The following is a 19,735-nucleotide window of genomic DNA, read 5'->3' as shown; positions in this document are numbered from 1 at the left end:
GCTTTTTTTGCCCCCCTTAATTGATTTTCGGGGGCTTTTTTTTGTATTTCGGGGGCACAGAATTTTTATGATAAACGGTAGGGGTGGGACGGTTCACAAAATGGACGGTTTGGTTCATATCACGAATTTGGGGTCACGGTTTTCAGTTCGATATACGTTAATTTTTATTAAAAAAAATGTAACACTCAAATCTAAAAGTCAAGATAGACTGCGCTCACAAATTATAACACTGGGTGCTGAAATCCCGTCGAGTATAATAGAAAAAGAAAGCAATACGCTTGGACCAGCACTCACAGATTTTGGTATATTTAATGGCAGCCTGAAACAAACATGTTTCGGAACATAATCGTTCCGAAACATGTTTGTTTCAGGCTGCCATTAAATATACCAAAATCTGTGAGTGCTGGTCCAAGCGTATTGCTTTCTTTTTCTATAACACTCAAATCTAAACATGTTTCTCATTTATTAAAAATAAAATAAAAGGTTTACAGTGTTTACAGCCTTAAATAATGTTTGGCACACAAAGACCGAACTGACTGAAAAATATAGGCTACATTTGTCAAAGTATTAATTTAGTGCAAACAAACAATATGCTCAGCCAGCACTAGACTTTCCTTTCTTTAATTAATATAAACACACAAAAACAATGTCAACCATGTTTAAATTCCCTGCTTGTCAGTTCTTAATGGAAAGATTCGTTTTCTGCTTGAAATTATTGTGTTTCTGTCTACATATATTTAGACTAACATTATTTAAATATTGAGTGCAACTGTGGTGGATTACGTAATTCGGTGAGTTGGAACTATCTATGGGTTGGCGCCGGGTCCCCACGGACATTTTAGCGTGTGGCACCGCCACCTTCAGCTCCGGTCACGTTAGGAGCAGTTCATAACGTCAACAAGCAGCGCGAAAGCGGCAATAGTCCCGGTTGGAGTTAGTAAAACACAGTTGTATGTTAGCCTTCTTGGATGTTGAATAAACGCCTATCATTGTCTTTAAACACCCCGCCTCTCAGACTCCCATTTCCTCCTCTGCTACAGTAGCTAGTAGCTACGGTGTTAGCTGTTGTTGTGAAGGGCTAGCTAGCTAACAGCTACAAACATTGTACAAACTGCTAACGCTATGGCAAGATGTGTGTAGGCCTATGTAATGTTAATGGCTATGTTTTTAAAGTCGTAATGAAGATTGATTTATATTGTGCGTGCCATTTTTACACAAACTGACTAGCACCTGGCTGCTGCTGCTGCAGCCAGTGCAGAACACCGGCTCCGCCAAATGATTTTTTTTATTTGCGCGTCATCTGAACCGTATACGATACACAGACGCTCCATTACCGGATAAATATATATAATTAGTAAACTGTCGGGGGCATTAAGTGCCCCCCTTAACTGATTTTCGAGGGCATTTTATCCATTTTCAAGGGCATTATGCCCCAAGCCCCCGTTAATTTCGAACCCTGCACAGTAGGCTATGTGTGCTAGCAGAGCTAGCAGAGCTAGACTCCAGTCACGAGTCACGGTGCACATGTGCTGTGGTTTGTCCACCAAAAAAGGGCCAAAAGATAGAAAAGAAACTAGCAGAGCCAGAACTGTTCAACTCCCCTGGAGCCACAGCCAGCAGAGAAGCCGGTTTACTTTCGCATTTAAACCAGCTACAGCCTGTGAGGGGATGTAACACTAAAGATGGCGGCAACGACAAAGAATTGCTGCAAAATAAACATACATTTGTTGTTAAAAAATATATATATAAAAAAAAAAGTTTACTTATAACAATTTCGATAATTATCGATATCGAGTGATATGATAACATTATCATATCGTTATCACGATATGATTTTTTGCCATATCGCCCAGCCCTACCGATCATATGCATTTAGATTTTTAACTCTAGCTTGTGTAGGGCAGAAACGCCATTCGATTTAACGTTATTAGCTTAGCGCCCTATAACTAGCTTTGCAGGAATTACCCCAGACCATTGCGGTATATAGTTCATATTCACGACGCTATAAAACGGGAACGTATTGATGAAAAAAAAATTCTTTATGGCATATTGAAGGGAAGGTTTATACTGTCAATTGACAATGACAATGGACACATAGCAATAATATAAAATATAGATTTAGCTCTAATGACAATGGACACATAGCAATAATATAAAATATAGATTTAGCTCTACAAACGACCTCACACAGTGAAAACTTGTAATGAAAAGCTGGCCTCATAGAGTGGGATTAGACGAGCCCCAATGGCCCCGAATGTGTTAAATGGGTTACAAATATGTGGAACTATGGAAGGAGTAAGCCGACCGCTAAAAAGAAAACCCACCGCAGCAGTGCACATAACAAAAGAAAGTTTCGAGAGGAGTGGAAGTTTGGAGATAGTGGTGTGGCTAGGCTAACAGCCATGTCAGAAACCAGGTGGAAACTGAGCTACACTTTCTAACAACCTGCCCACTGTACCAAGATATATACTGTACTCCCCATGAATTGCAAACACCCAAAGAGAGTTTGAAAACATGTATTGTGCACGTGTCGTTGACATTAACACATTGGCAGGGCTGTACGCTAAGGTTTTTCACTAGGGGCAAAAATATTTTTTAGGGGCACATTTTTTAATAACAATTTTACCATTATTAAAAAAATATGTTCCTGCCTCATTACTGTGGTCATTTTATTTAACATTTAAGTGCGTTTGTTTTCAGGTTTGTAGCTTTTATAATGAACCAACTGAGAAAGTGTGTAAATGACTAATAGAACAAAAACAACAAACTGTGTGTGTGTGTGCGCGCTTGTGTAGTGCTCCTTGAATGAGATCATCACAACACACTAGGGGTGGACGGTATAAACGGTATATGGTATAAACGGTATTAATTTGCTCTACGGTATGGATTTTGACTATACCGTTTAACCGGTAGAGCAGCTCTAAAATAGCAATGACGTCATGTAACCACAGCGCAGTGCATGTGAGCGGATCGGAGCGTGAGCGGCGCGGGGCGCGGAGCGGCCGGTTTTGACGTGAGCGAGGAGTGGGTTTTAAAATGAGTCGGCGCGACGTCCGGAGCGAGAGTTCTTCTCCGCTCCAATCCACTCCAGGCCGCTCACAGTGGTTTAACACTGTTGATGTAATATATACATGCAGTACAATGCCAAAGCAACAGATGGCGATGTACAAACATGAAGGCCATTTTCAACCAATGAGAAGGGTGAACCTGTGATATCCGGTTCAGGCTTTGTCACTGTCACTCCACTAGTTAGAAAATGTATCGACGCCATTGTTGTTGACGTTAGCTTACATGCTAACGTTAATGGCAGCGACCATAGCATTGTGGCTCGGCTAGCCTATCATCGCTTAATAGAGCGAGTGAATGGATAAACAACGTTATTTAACATTGCAGAATGGCTACAATTACAATGCGGCTCAATACAAACAATTGTTAAGGGGCCCAGGGGGTGTAGACTGTTGTAGTTTGAGCTAATTTACACCATGATCCAAAAAAAAAAGAAAAAAACTGCGAGCGATCTGGCGCGGGGAGCGCTCGATTCAAGGTGAGCGGGGAGCGAGCGGAGAGCGACTTGGGGGCGGGGTCAACATGAGCGATTAGCGGAGCGGACCAAGCTTTAAAGAGCGAAGAGCGGATTTCTCGGCCGCGCCGATCCGCTCACATGGCCTGCCACAGCGCGACTATTTCAATCGCATTTGCCCCTAAAAATAGATAGAATTAGTCATAGATAATAGATATGTGCAAACTGGAAAAAGTTATTTAGGAGGCTTCGCGCAGTGGGCGTGTCAACACGCAATTGTCATTTCATAATAAACACATATCACCGCGGCGCACAGCAAGTTTCAATTTCAGTTCCTGGCATTTTTAACCAGTGGAGAAAGGTAAGATATTTCCCTATCGTTTTTCTTATATGAATTATTCTACGTTAATAAAACATACCTGGTGATCAACTACAGTTTGCTGTAAACATTACGATATGTGTGTAGTGTTATGATAACGACGGCAGCAGCGGGAGCCGGAAGGAAGGCGTGCAGCAGTGGATTTGCGAATAGCATGCAGCTGCAGAGCCGCAGAGCCAGTGGCTCTTTCAGGTCTGGTCACAGGCCCGTCAAACAGCGCCCCCCCACCCTTGCGCCGTTCTGACCCCCATCGTCTCTAAGCATTTTGTGTGTCAATTTGTTGACACATGTGTCAATTTGTTGACACATGTGTCAATTTGTTGACACAATTGTCAATTCTTAAAGCTGAGGATGAGTGGCACCTTTGTCTCAATTCTTATTCAATTCAATTCGCTCTGCGGCTCTGCAGCTACATATGCTTCTAGCAAAATCCAGCCCCGCTGTTTGCAATGGGAGCAGGAGTCTCGACTCGGGACTTATTTTATTTGGAATATAATGACTTTATACGCAAAAGTAGCCTAGTTTTAAGTTAAAATATTATAAATCTACATGCCTTGAGGATGTCATTCTTTATATAGCCTGCCTATCAGGCAAAAAAAATTATTCTAACAGAAACACTGATACCGTGATATATACCGTTACCGTCTATGCTTCAAATTATACCGTGATATAAATTTTAGACCATACCGTCCACCCCTACAACACACACACACCATTGCATTAATCAGGTGGACAAGAAACTCTGCATACATTTGTTTCACAATGAAAAGTGCTTTAGAAATCAAATGAATTATTATTATTGTAAATAACCCCATGAAAGGTTTATTATTTGTATGGGTAATTACCTGCTTCATATTTGTGATGTTACTGGTTTCAGTGTGTGCCTAAAGTGTAGGGCTGTCTTAAATACTTCGAAGCTTCGTTCGATGGCACAAGCTTCGAACATTAAAAAAAAAATCGAAGTTTAAAAAAAAAGAAAAAAATCATTTTTTCTTTTTTTTTTTACTTAGATTTGTGTGTGTGTGTGTGTGTAGGTGTGTGTGTGTGTGTGTGTGTGTGTGTGTGTGTGTGTGTGTGTGTGTGTGTGTGTGTGTGTGTGTGTGTGAACTACCCATCCCAGTTAGGACAGCCGAATCCCGTCCAATCTTTCGCCGTCGACTAAAGACTCACTTCTTCAACCATTATCTGAAATGATTAAAAAAAAAAAAAATCTAACCGTGACTAACCTTACTGTCATGCACTTGTCCTAATAAACTAACCTACACTGTAACACGCAACACTTTGATGAACATTGTTACTCAGCTGATAGAGTTGTACCCTTCTTGCTGTCTTGTCGTACAGAACTTGTGAGTCGCTTTGGATAAAAGCGTCAGCTAAATGACTAAATGTAAGTGTGTGTGTGTGTTTGTGTGTGTGTGTGTAGGTGTGTGTGTGTAGGTGTGTGTGTAGGTGTGTGTGTGTGTGTGTGTGTGTGTGCGCGCGCCTTGTAGAATTCCACACATAAGAAAGAAAGATACTGGGATGAATAAACAAAATAGGAAATAAAATGTAAAAATGCATGCAATACATAAATAAATATGAATCTCCATATATGAAATATAACATTTAGATAAGGTGCTACTGAGATGTTTTGGTGAGTTCTTTGTTTTTTTGTGGAAGTTGCCCTTCTTAAAAATGCATGAACATTCACTGATAATTGGTCTGTAGTGGAGTCTACAAGGTCTACATTGCCGGACCATGTAGAATCCGGACCTTGTAGACTGACATAATTCTGTGCATAGTTTAGTCTACACAGGCCATATTTCAAATAATCAAAATCTTACTTCATTCATCTTAAACATTCTTGATTTGGGGGATTGGTAGTTCCCATGAAATCTGAAGTTGTTCAAACGACAACAGCGATCCACCTTGAATTAAATCACACAGCCGAGTGAAACCTTGTTGGATCACAGTCACGAAAGGGGCTACTTAATTAATTAATCCAACCCACTTTATTTATAGAGCACATTTAAAAACAACAACGTTTACGAAAGTGCTGTACAAGTCCCACAACATAAGATATATAAAAAAAAAAAAAAAAAAATATTAAAAAAAGAAAAAAAGAAAAAAAATCGAAGCTTCGAATTAAAATCGAAGCTCGGCCCCGAAGCTTCGATTGCCAAAAAAACCTTCGAAGGTCAGCCCTACTAAAGTGATCAATGTGTTGGGCCGTTTATAGAGATCTATGCCAATTAATGTTTATGTATATACGGGACTTTTTTTAATAAGAATTGAGAGGTATTTGTATACGTGACCTTTATTTTGAAAACCGTGTTGCGACGCAACCTTATTTACATTTGCGCTTTTGACAGTGAAATGTTCAGTCCAACTTAGCTCGAAGGAAAGACTAATCAAAAAGGTTTAATTGACCCGTATGAGGCTCTTACGGTAGGACTTTGATTGTTTATAGAAGTGGAATGTAATAAGATATTCCTTTATTGATCCCCTTGGGGAAATTCAGGCTAAACGAGCAATGAGAGAAATAAACAGTGATTTTACCAGCAGTAAAGTTGCAAGCCGCTTTCATTTCATATACGGGGAACCGTGACAATTATTAGTATTATCTTATTTGCATATTGTCTCATTATTAGATAGATAGATAGGTTGATATTTTATAAATTTAAGTAGACAGTATTTCACGTCCTAATAGTGGGCTACTACTACTCACCTAATGCATGGCTGAACCTGAACGTTAGAAGTGTCCGTGTCCCCGTCAATCAATCATCACATCATCACGTCAATCATCATCATCTTATCATCTCTCCACATCGGACGTGGTTGTCATAAGATGGACTGATATCCACTCCGTTGTTCTTGCAGAGCAAAATTAGCGTCTAAAATGTATTGAAAGGAGGTGCTTCTTTGGCGATGCAATAGCCCATATTGAAAGGAAGAGAGGCCACATTCAGTTTCGTTTTGCTAGGAATTATGGGATTTGGTGTTGGATGTATAGACTCTACGCAGACAGGGACATGGTCTTTAATCGCACGATAGACTACAAGTACCAAGTATATAGCGTGACCCAGATTCACTCCACACGCAAATCTTTTTTTTCACTCAGGCTATCGGTGATCGCAGTAAGTTCATTCATTGCCGACAGATTCTTTCATAGCACCACGACATTGTGTCGCACTATACAGCCTTGGTTGTAGGCTAATGTTTTTTTTTTTAAATGTATCCAATTTGTATGGATTAATTTAGGAGTGAAATGCGAATGAAGGGTTGAAATCACAACTCGCAACGTTGCTCCCAAATAATATTTCCAACTCGCAACGGCCAAATTAAGGGGCAATTTGCGACCATCTCGTCGCAGTGTACAGCCCTGTAACCTTGATGTGCGTACAGTAGCTAGCAGTACCTTGATGTGCATACAGTAGCTATCAGCACCTTGATGTGCGTACAGTAGCTATCAGCACCTTGATGTGCATACAGTAGCTAGCAGTACCTTGATGTGCATAGCTATCAGCACCTTGATGTGCGTACAGTAGCTAGCAGTACCTTGATGTGCGTACAGTAGCTATCAGCACCTTGATGTGCGTACAGTAGCTATCAGCACCTTGATGTGCATACAGTAGCTAGCAGTACCTTGATGTGCATAGCTATCAGCACCTTGATGTGCGTACAGTAGCTAGCAGTACCTTGATGTGCGTACAGTGGCTATCAGCACCTTGATGTGCATACAGTAGCTAGCAGTACTTTTATGTGTGTATAGTAGCTATCAGCACCTTGATGTGCATACAGTAGACTAGCTATCACCACCTTGATGACACAACGGTGGTGGGCCTCATAAAAAACAATGATGAGTCAGCCTACAGGGAGCAGGTCCAGCACCTGGCAGCGTGGTGCGCCGACAACAACCTGGCCCTCAAGAAAACCAAGGAGCTCATCGTGGACTTCAGGAGGTTGAGCGTGTCTCCAGCTTCAAATTCCTTGGAGTACACATCTGAGGGCCTCTCTTGGACCCTCAACACCTCATCACTGGTCAAGAAGGCTCACCAGCGCCTCTTTTTCCTGAGGAGACTGGCGAAAACCCACGTTGTCTCCTCAGATTCTAGTTAACTTTTACCAGAGTGCCATAGAAAGCATACTCACCAACTGCATGACAGTCTGATATGGCAACTGCACTGCCTCAGATGGGAAAGCACTGCAGAGGGTGGTGAAAACTGCCCAACACATCACCAGTCAATCACTCCCTGCAATTGAGTCTATTCATCATAAACGTGTCTGAGGAAGGCATGCAGCATTGTCAAGGCTCTCATCCCAATCATGGACTGCTTGCCCTTTCTTGCGCTACAGGAACTTCTGCTCCAAGTCAGGCAGACTCAGGAACCAAAACTCTGTACCATGATCAGAATCAGAAAGGTCTTTATTGCCAAGTATACTTTTCACATACAAGGAATTTGCTTTGGACGTTACTGGTGCGACATTAGCGGACAGACATTAACACAATAAAGTGGTGGAGTAAAGTAAAATGAAATATGAGCTAAGTTAAGCACAATAGAATAATATATTTATGAAATAAAATATAGGCCAGGGCTGTACAACTGGGCAGATGTGGTCAATTATACAATTATATACACTAATTAGAATGAAGTAACAATACAGTGGGCAAGTATATAGTCCAGTAGGGTGTGTTAATGTAACACGGTGGGGGGGTGTCAGTGAGGGTCCCGAGCCTTGTTGATGAGGCTCACTGCAGAGGGGAAGAAACTGTTGGTGTGAGGTTTTGGCCCTGATGGACCGCAGCCTCCTGCCAGAGGGGAGTGGCTCAAACAGGTTGTGACCGGGGTGGTAGGGGTCGGCCACAATCTTACCTGTACGCTTCCGAGTTCTGGAAGCATACAGGTCCTGGAGGAGGGATGGCAGATTGCAGCCAATCACCTTCTCAGCAGAGTGGATGACACGCTGCACTGCTGCAGCCTTCCTTTGTCCTTGGCCGTGGCTGCAGCATACCATACTGTGATGGAGGAGGTGAGGATGGACTCAACCCCATACCATATAAACTCTGAACTCCATTGCCTATATACCCTAGGCTCTGTAACAGATACTGTATGAACTTTAAACTATGCCCAAACTATACCTACCTACTGCTTTCACTGTCTACAACTGCCCTACACTGTAATCATAATAATCTGGAACTACCTACCTCATACTATAGTCTACCGGTATGATAGCATACAATAGTGGTGCTGTTACATATACTGTATACATTTATATATTTAGCTCATAATATATATATCCATATCTGTCTGAAATGAATATGCCTGCATATAATCCTACATACATACCTACTTATACACCTGCATATAACCCATATAACTCTGTAGGAGTATAATAATAAGCAAATTAAAATTGTGGCCGATACCGATAACCGATATTAATATTGCTGTTCTGGCCGATACCGATATTTACCGATGTCGATATCTCTTAGGGCTGGGCGATATGACCAAAAACGTTATCGCGATAAAATTATAAAATTATTTTCATATAATTCGATATCGATAATTATCGTCGATATAATGTCTGTCAAGTTTAATTAACTTCTAATATGCTGCTGCGAATGTCTCAAGTCGAGTTGATGTCGTCATCAGTCCGCGCACGTTAACAGTTAGCCGACAAGCGGAGTATCTCATGACAATAAATATGACACTAAAATACTCTCTTCCGCCACAATATATTGAAACGACGTCCACTCCCACACTACTATAAACGTGGCCTCAGAATTCAAAACACACACATACTCGGCACGTAAATATATAAAACAGTGCCGTGCAAGCTAGGTATCCTAGCCAGCCTGTTGCTTCTAAGCGGTGTATTCCACGACAATGTGCTAAATATGACACTAAAATACTCTCTTCCGCCACAATATATTGAAACGACGTCCACTGTATACCCCACACTACTTAAACGTGGCCTCAGAATTCAAAACACACACATACTCAGCACGTAAATATATAAAACAACGCCGTGCAAGCTAATTAGCCTAGCAAGCCTTGTTGTTGAGTGAGTCCTAGTACCTCTGGGTCTCCTTCCGGATCTCGTTCGCTCTCGGCCATCTCCTTCACTGATTGGTTGTTAGCTGTTGTGCGTATGCACGTCACGTCATCACGTAACGTTGGTTGTTGTTAGTGAGTGTGCTGAGCAGGGTTTCCGTTAGAAAAAATTGTTGTCGGTCTCCGTGACCTGCAAGATTTCAATCTACCGGACAAATGAGATTAATTCCGGTCATAGTTTAGAATAAAGAATGTCATCCTCAAGGCATGTAGATTTATAATATTATTACTTAAAACTAGGCTACTTTTGCGTATACAGTCATTAATTAATATATTCCAAATAAAATAAGTCCCTCGATACTCCGTGCTGCTGCTGACTTGAACTAAAATAGACCGCGTATGTGGGCAGTCGGTCCGACACTAAACAGAAGTCTGTTATAATCACATTTTTATGAGCTAACGAATTCCGTTATATTGGACATTTGTATTAATTATATCAAGCGAAGAACTGAGAAAGCAGAGAGGCGGCAACATTATCGTGGTTTGCGTGACGACTCTCTCCACCTCGCAACAACTTATTTGCAAAGAGTATGGCGCTGCAGAGAAGCTCATTCAGCTGTTATTGGCTCTTTTCTGGGAACCGCACAACAGCGCCCCCCACCCAACATTGGCTGAAAATGGCCGAATTGGAGTACTGATGGAATACTGCATTGTGCCGTTGCCTCTCTGGCTCTGCAGCTTCACATGCACTCGCACACCCAGCACTAAGCTCTCGCTGACAACGTCGTTGTCATTATTAGAAGCAACGAGGAAACAAATGTAATGATCGTTTCGTTCATCGCATAGGCTATTTAATTTTAGCCTATTTGAATACAATTCAAATAATCAAATTGTGCTTAGACTCAGGGAATTATTTTCACCGGACATTAAGACCGGAGATATTAAATAAGTCGGACTTCAACAGATTTTGCCGGTCAAAAACCGGTAATTACCGGCTAACGGAAACGCTGGTGCTGAGCCGAGGCTGAACGGAGCCAAGCTTGGAAATCGATATATCAAAACTTTGCGACCACGTTTCATGTTTATTTCGAGGAAATAATTTATCGCGATAGTTATCGTTATCGTTTTATCGCCCAGCCCTAATATCTCTGTATAGAAAACACTTTTTTATGATAATCAAATAAAGAGCTATTTTCCAAAACGCATAATTTTTTTACTTTTGTAACTTATTTTCAGAAATGACTGATATTTTGAAACTATTTAAGGCCAAAACATGTAAAAAGAAAAAGATTTTTTTTTTTTAATATCGGCCCAATCTTGATATCGGACCGATACCGATGTGTAAAAAAACTGCCATATCGGCCGATATTATATCGGCGGCCGATATATCGTGCATCACTAATATTCTCACTGTATGTATATATATATATATATTAGGGCTATCTTAAATACTTCGAAGCTTCGTTCGATGGGCATGGGATTCGAATATGAAAATAAAATTCGATTATTAAAAAATATATATATGATTTTTTAATTTTTTTGCTAAATCAACTCTGCCTCTCTTTGTTAACTACAACAAGCAATGCTGTTTGTTATTTAAGATGAGGTCGGACTCGGCACTGACAGATTTGTGTTCATTGTGCTGCTTTATAATGAAGCCTCAAATGACGGCTTACAATATTTCATGAAAGCAAAAAGTGTTTCATTTGTCTAAGATTTTAAAAGGTTTAAACTTTACAGCACTGACAAAGTTGAACAAAGTGCTGTACAAGTCCCACAACATTAAAAAAAAATATTATTATTATTATTATTAATTTATTTTAAATATTTTTTATTTCGAAGCTTCGAATTAAAATCGAATCTTGTCCCCGAAGCTTCGAATTCCAAAAGAAAATCGAAGGTCAGCCCTAATATATATATATATATATATATATATATATATATATATATACTGTATATACACCTGTCTGTACATAGTATACCTGCATATAATCCTTTTTACATATCTATAGATACTATTATGTATTCTATTCAGGCATTCATACTATAGGCTATCTGTACATATCCCTTACCTACTCTTGATGTGCGTACAGTAGCTATCAGCACCTTGATGTGCGTACAGTAGCTATCAGCACCTTGTAGTGTTGTCAAAAATATCGAAGTATCGATACATATCGATACTGAATATTTAAAATGGTTTCGATACTCATTTCCCGAAATACCGATACTTTCTGCAGTATCGGTACCAGCTGGCGAGTGTTCTACCGCAAGTTGTTGACACACTGGCCCCTCCGCCTCTCCTCCGAGTCCAGCCCTCCCCCTCACAGAGCCATCTTCAGTTTGTAAACAAACATTTTAGCTGAAGATGGCAAATGCAGAGCCTCCGCAACTTGTGCTTGTGGATAAAGAAAACAGCAGAAGTGCTGTTTGGAGGTACTTCGGGTTTGAAGTAAACAACGAAGGACAAGCTAAAGATGCACCAATGCTATTTGCAAGCGGTGTTACAAAGCAGTGCCAACGTGGATCTCCATAAAGAAATTAAAGAGGTTCGTGACAGCTGCTCTTTCAACGTCACTGTGACTGAAGCATTAAACCATTAACTCTAGTTTAATACATGATACGTTGTCTACTGATGGCGCATAATATCAACAGCTGATTCGTTGTTAGTAACGTTACAGCTTTCAGCTAACGTTAGCTACTGCTAGCCGTTAGTTCCGTTAGCTTAGCTTAGCTGGCCACATTTATAATTACTGCATGGAAACGGAGTAACGTTAACGTTTAAACGTTATGTCGAGGTCATACAATACTACAGTTAGGCCTGCCACGATAACTAGGGATGGGAATTGATAGGATTTTATCGATACGATTCCATTATCGATTCTGCTTATCGATTCGATTCTTTATCGATTCTCTTATCGATACCTGATCAATTTATAATTTAAATAAATAAATTGGAAATGCAACAGAACTAAGCTGGTTAGAATAACAACATGCAACTTGACATTTCTGATTGTCATTTATTGTTGAGCCCCCATGTCAGTGGCTCGGGAGGTAGAGCAGTCGTCTGGCAATCCGGAGGTTCCCGGTTCGATTCCCGCTCCTCCCGGGCAGCGTGTCGATGTGTCCTTGAGCAAGACACTTAACCCCTAACTGCTCCCGATGAGCAGGTTGGCACCTTGCATGGTTGCCTGCGCCGTCGTTGTGTGAATGTGTGAGTGATTGGGTAAAATGTAAGGAACAAATTGTAAAGCGCTTTGGATAAAAGCGCTATATAAAAAAGCAGCCATTTACCATGTCAGAAAAATACAAAAAATAAAACATTAACTATAGCCTACACTTAAATAAAATAATGTATTTGAGATTCTCTTAAAATGTATTTATTTTTTTATTCTTAAACTAATTTAATCTATTGAATAACAGTCGTTATTCCTCTTGACTTCTGTCTCACACACACACACACAGACACACAGAGCTCCCTCCCCGGGCCCCTGTCCTGTAGGTATTGGCTTGTGTTGCTACACGGACACATTTGTATGTTGCACCATGGTACTTCCTGTCTGACGGACTCAGAGTAGAGACTTAGTAAATAAACAATCCGGCTCTTATTATATGTGAACTAAAGAGTACAATGTTTACACAACAGTCCCCACCCGCTGTTTTATTGTATTTGTACCTGTACTATCCGCTGTCAGCTGTTTATCTCTCTTTGTGAGCTTGATTAAATAGCGTTAGCTCACGTTAGCTAGCGATAGCTCCGCGGCTAATTTTAGCTCACCCTAAACTAAATCAATGACCATGTTCTAAAGCATTCAAGTAGTTTTCACTGCACATAGAAGTAGCCAAACAGCGGGAGCATTTCGGGAGCATATGACCAAAAGCCAGGCAATTTCGAGCCCTTAAGGAATCAAATAGAGTCTGCCATGGCTACATGCTAACGCGCGCAACTGTAGGAAAAACCTGGCAGCGATAAGGGAATCGAAAGTCACAGGAGCCACACGGTTCCAGGCATCGGCCAATTAGGAACCGGTTCCCAACGGGAACCGGTTTTCGATTCCCATCCCTAACGATAACACATTTTGCTGGGCGATTAATTGCCCCCGAAAATATCGCGATAAGCGATATTATTGCGACCGGTTAGAGAATTTTTTTTTTGAGAAATTTATTTCCCAAAACTTTTATTTTGAAGCCCACCGCTCCGTCTTTTCCGGTGTTTTAGACTTTTATTTTGAAGCCCACCGACCGGACCGGAAGTATTGTTGTGATTATCAGGTACTTTTTGGGTACTTTTTTAGTCCCTGCTCTGTCGTGGTTCCAAGCGAGTAGAAGTGGTACCAGAAAAGTCACGTGAAACACTGCAGACCACTGATTGGTCAGAATAGAGACGCGTCACTCGTTGGAGAGTCTGAGGGAGTCTGAACGAAAACAGAAAGCCGCCATCTTTAATGTCTCGCATAGGATTTCATAATCATTATGTTTGCAGCAGGCACAAGTGCAATAAACAAAGGATACAGTCACTGTGTATTCTGCCTCATTTATTGATTAAACAAAACCGACATCAACACAATTTGCCACCGAGCAGAGAGTTTAGTCTCGCAAAAAGATCGCTGACTTGTTAAGGCTTGTTGTTAGGTTAGGTGCTAATGTTGTGCTAGCGTTTTAGCATGGCTATCGTACATAGCGTGATCAATATAACTCGCTATTGATTGTTTGTATGAGTAACGTTAATGCTAGTAGAATAGACACAATGAGGGGTAACGTTAGCCCCACGGAGCTCCTGTGCTGTGCTCTGTAGTAAAGCCAGCGGCCCGCCTCCCAACGCGGACAGTGACTGACAAGGGGCACTGGTTCCGCCTCATTAAAACAAACGCGCAAATAGCAATTAATCGTGCCCGTCAAAATCATTGCATTCATTTTAATTATCGCTGCAATTAATCGATTTATTGCTTATCGCGGCAGGCCTAACTACAGTCGACATAAGGTTAACGTTACCCCGTTTCCATGAAGTGTTTAAATAGCAGCAATCTTGTTGAAAATGTAACGTTACTAAAATGCTCCGAGCATAGTCTCTCTCTCTCTCTCTCTCTCTCTCTCTAAATAAAAATCGAAACTGTTACTAACTGTAATACAAACAGTTCAGTTTGTCAGGTACATGCAACACAGATTACAGTGTTTACATCTGTCTGCTTGAGAAAATACCATGTTCTGCATCTGCAATTAAAATGATTGAAGTGAGATGAACAGTTATTTTTAAATGTGTGATCTAAAGATAAACAAAGGGTTTTAAAAGTGTTATATTTATCTTCTCTTATAGTACCAGAGAGAAGCTGAGGAAAATCAACCAGCAACAAAAGCTACATTTGTTAAAAAACGAATATATATATATATATAATTTTTATTTTTTTTTGGTATCGAAATGGTATCGAAGTATCGATACTTTTCAAGGTATCGTATCGAAGTCGAAATTCCAGTATCGTGACAACACTAGCACCTTGATGTGCGTACATAGCTATCAGCACCTTGATGTGCGTACGGCAGCTATCAGCACCTTGATGTGCGTACAGTAGCTATCAGCACCTTGATGTGCGTACGGCAGCTATCAGCACCTTGATGTGCGTACAGTAGCTATCAGCACCTTGATGTGCGTACGGCAGCTATCAGCACCTTGATGTGCGTACAGTAGCTATCAGCACCTTGATATGCGTACAGCAGCTATCAGCACCTTGATGTGCGTACAGTAGCTATCAGCACCTTGATGTGCGTACAGTAGCTATCAGCACCTTGATATGCGTACAGTAGCTATCAGTATACCTTGATGTACATACCATAGTAACATGACACTTCCTCTCACTATATTGTATCGACCAGTATTTTTCACCGTTCTAGTTTGAGGCTTTTAACCCATTCTCCGCTGATGATGTGTTTACACGTCATTCTCCGCCATGCGTAATCTGCCAATGACGCCTAAAGGCGTCTTTGAGATCAATATTTCATATTTTCGTCATGGTATTCACATTTCACCCACGGAGTCTTGGCTGGTCCTGTAGAACTCCAATCAACTCTGCAACGCTTCAATACCGCCACCTGGTGGCCGATCGGCGAGTTGCCAAAACCGGAAGTGACCGGAAGTGCTTTGTCTGTCCCCTATTCCGTCCGGCCACTCGCTATCGCTCGCGGGACTCTATCCAGACACCGTGGATAGCGATCCGTTGCCATAACTCAATAAATTGGACGTATATTAGTATTATACAAACCGGAACTGGATCACCTAGATCAACATCACATAACTGGGATCTGTTTGCGCCAGTGTGATCGCCCAACGGTAAGAGGAAGCTGCCGTGAGTTTCAGTGTTTTTGATTATTATTATCCATACAAACTGCTCTGATCTATATCTCACCCATACTACATGAATCATTTAACGTTGTTCATTGAATTATAAACGACCCCCCCCCCTCTGGTCACCAGCAGATGACCAGTCATGACGTTTAGGATCATGTACAGTTGAAATTTTTAATATAACGTTGATCGGTATCAAACTGCATTTGATCATCTATGCATTTATGGCTATATCTCACGTTCTATGAAATACAGCAGAAAACGATAAAAACATATTTATACTCTGGCCCTGACTGATTGACAGGCATGGAATTTAATCTGGTAATTGATTTGTGGCTTTTACACTTATATATATTTGATTTTATTTCCAGAGGGGATTATTATTATTTCAGCTTTGAACATGTTGTTCATATTAAAAAAAGAATAGAGTGAAAAATCAACATCTCACCATATCATAGAACCAAAGGTACCACAGAAAATTAAGAATCACATCATCATATTGTGGCTTAAATATTGTGATGATATCAAAGTGGATCTCTCTGGTGATTCCCATCCCTAAAGCTGAATATAGGTTTTTTTTCCCATGACACTGTTTGTGTTTTGTGCTGCTTTTATTACACATAATATTATCTTATAGCCATCAGAATATAAAATAAAGATATGCCAATGCAGTATAGGATTACTTACAAGAAATGGAAAGATGTTTAGTGTTCGAACAAGGACCAAGAAAATCACGTGGCATGTGAATGATATGATAGAAGTGTCATAAGACATCTCATCGTCACCACCATCTTATTGAGTCAAAATCGATTATGTATGCATGATTAGATCGTAAAGCCATTCATTATTCACGATAGGTCATTTGCAGAGTAGATAGTAGCCCTATCCACAACATATCAAGCAATGACGTCGGGATGGTCAGCGCGCCAGCGCTCTGGTGTAAACAAAACACACTACTCCACTTGCTTGGGTGGAGGACACGTGGAGGAGCCACGCATGCCATCCTCTTTCATCAAAACTATTTATTGTCATCATCGTCATAACAAACACATGCAGCACACTACATCAAAGGCCACGAGACAACGTGATGTTCAAGGCCATGCGCGGTAAACAAGGATAGACCTTCAGACTAGAATATCAGCGACATAGGCTGTCATACAAAATATGTTGCCAGGCAGGAGTCTTGAATAATAAGCTCTAAAAACACACTGATCGGTGTAGTAGTGCGGGGATTCTCCGTGATCTCCTTCACGTGTGGAACATAGATCGGGGCTAAGTTTTGACATAGAGGGCGATGTTCTGTTCCCTCGGCAATGTAAACAAACGTGTCTGCAACATTGACACACTGTTGCACACAGGCCTAGTGAGCTGCAACAATGTAACGACAGTTATTAAAGATACATGCATGATGCGACGACAACAACAGTGTTTCTTTGCACTGGCACGCGGCGTCCCTCGGCTATTACGCAAGAAGAACTATTGGCGAATTCCTATCAAAACAGGAAGCTTGGGTCCGAAACGATGAAAATGAAGAAGACCATTGTCAGTTTCGCACCCCAAAAATCCTGCCGCGCACATAATAACAAGACAGTTCTGCAATGGACTGGATGAATATAATGTATGTACCTGTTTCCCCCGGTAGAAGAGCCGTTGCTGCTCTGGGTTTACATGGAAAATCGCCTGTATTTTCAACCGTAGAGACTCGATCTTGGTCAGTCTAGAAAGATCCTCAATGGTTCGCGTCTCCCTCCCGTCAATGGTCCGAATTTGAATCCACATCGTTCCGGTGCGCAAACAAACTGCACTAAAAATAAGTAACAATACTGTTTTTTTTTCGACGAATACTATAGGGTTTGGGGGGTATGGGGAATATAGATGAAAATGTTCAGTGCTCCATCGCGCTTTGCTCTGCAGGGGGAAGCGCTTCGTGCAGGAGGTGTCTCACATGGGGTCACGGCGCCAAGCAGCAAGTCTCGCGAAACAACATTCAACCGACGACAATGTGCAATTAAAGGGACACGTCTCATTTTAATGTTTGCAAAAAGAAAGTGCAATATCCTGATATACGAAATCAGCCTACGCTATTTTTTTTAATAAATAACAACTAATAATAGTGTGCTCCGTCTTCATACTTCATATAGTTCATCATAGCTAACCTAAAAAGCAACCGTATGCTGTGTTAACTAAGCTGTATTGTATATGATACGTTTTTTTTTTTTTTTTTATTATTATTATATTTTGTATTTTATATTTTGTATTTTATATTCTTGTATTTTATATTCTTGGTTTGAAAATCACAACATTCAAACGTACACAGGCATTTGTCAATGCCAAGGCCAAAGGTCCCAGCTCAACTGTACAGTTACACCCACCCGCCTACCCAACCCCCACCGCCTCCAATGTACAGTTCCCCCCCACCCAGACTCCACCTACCCAACCCCCCCTCCACCCCTCCCACCAACCTCCTACCATACCAACCTCCTCCAATGTACAGTTCCCCCCCACCCCACCTACCCAACCCCTCCCACCAACCTCCTACCATACCAACCTCCTCCAATGTACAGTTTCTTCATCAAATGTATATACTCTCTTTTTTTAGACTCTTCTTGTATCAAAAACAGTACTGTATTTGTAAATCTGGTATGTCATAAATGTATAGATGTAGCAGTAGCCTACTGTCTATGTATGTCATATGTTATGATTAATTGAAAATGGGGGACCCTGATGTAAACAAGACGAAAGTCTTTCTCTGGTCTGCATCCCCTTAACAATTGTGTGTGATTGATTGATTGATTTATTGAAAAGTTTATTAACAGATTGCAGAATGGGTACAGTACAGTACAGCTCAATACATACAATTGTTAAGAGGATGCAGACCTGAGAAAGACTTTCGTCTTGTTTCCATCAGGGTCCCCCATTTTCAATTCATCATATGACATACATGACATACAGATAGACAGTACTGCTACATCTATACATTTATGACATACCAGATTTTCAAATACAGTACTGTAGTACTGTAGTACTGTAGTGTAGTGTATTGAGCTGTAATGTACTGTATTGTACCCATTCTGCAATCTGTTAATAAAATTTCCAATCAATCAATCAACTCGTAGACCCAAGTACATCACAACAACACATTCTGCACCCATCACGCTTGAAGTTTAGCCCCGAATGGAGACGAGCTCATTTACATTGGGTGTCTAGTGCCATCTAGTGGTTAGAATTTATAATAATATAATAATAATTATTATTTAAGTGGATAGTTCAAACACGCACACACACGGCACGGAGGCTGGGCATCTGTTTGTAACTAATGTATTTGGTCCTTGCCACTGACTGTACAAGTTGTCCGCTGGTGGGGTAACCACATTTTTATATATGTTATTGTATATTATGTTGGCGCCTTACTATTTGGAAGTTCCAAAGAAAATAATAATGGCATATATGCCCATTATAAGCATGAGACT

The 19,735-nt window shown here is 40.8% G+C and overlaps 1 protein-coding gene across 1 annotated transcript in view; it reads right to left on the bottom strand.

The window, feature by feature from the left end:
* uhrf2 (ubiquitin like with PHD and ring finger domains 2) overlaps positions 1–18,204 on the bottom strand; it is a 149,956-nt gene extending 131,752 nt beyond the window's left edge. The window contains exon 1 of the mRNA XM_084324594.1: positions 17,892–18,204. Within this exon, the coding sequence (XP_084180720.1) occupies positions 17,892–18,044 (153 nt within the window). The 5' untranslated portion in view covers positions 18,045–18,204. The remainder of the gene's footprint in view (positions 1–17,891) is intronic.
* Between the last annotated feature and the right edge of the window lie 1,531 nt (positions 18,205–19,735).

This window comes from Notolepis coatsorum (assembly GCF_963971535.1).
Source record: "Notolepis coatsorum genome assembly, chromosome: 11".
Taxonomy (NCBI): Eukaryota; Metazoa; Chordata; class Actinopteri; order Aulopiformes; family Paralepididae; genus Notolepis; species Notolepis coatsorum.
This window is presented reverse-complemented; position numbering and strand designations above follow the sequence as displayed.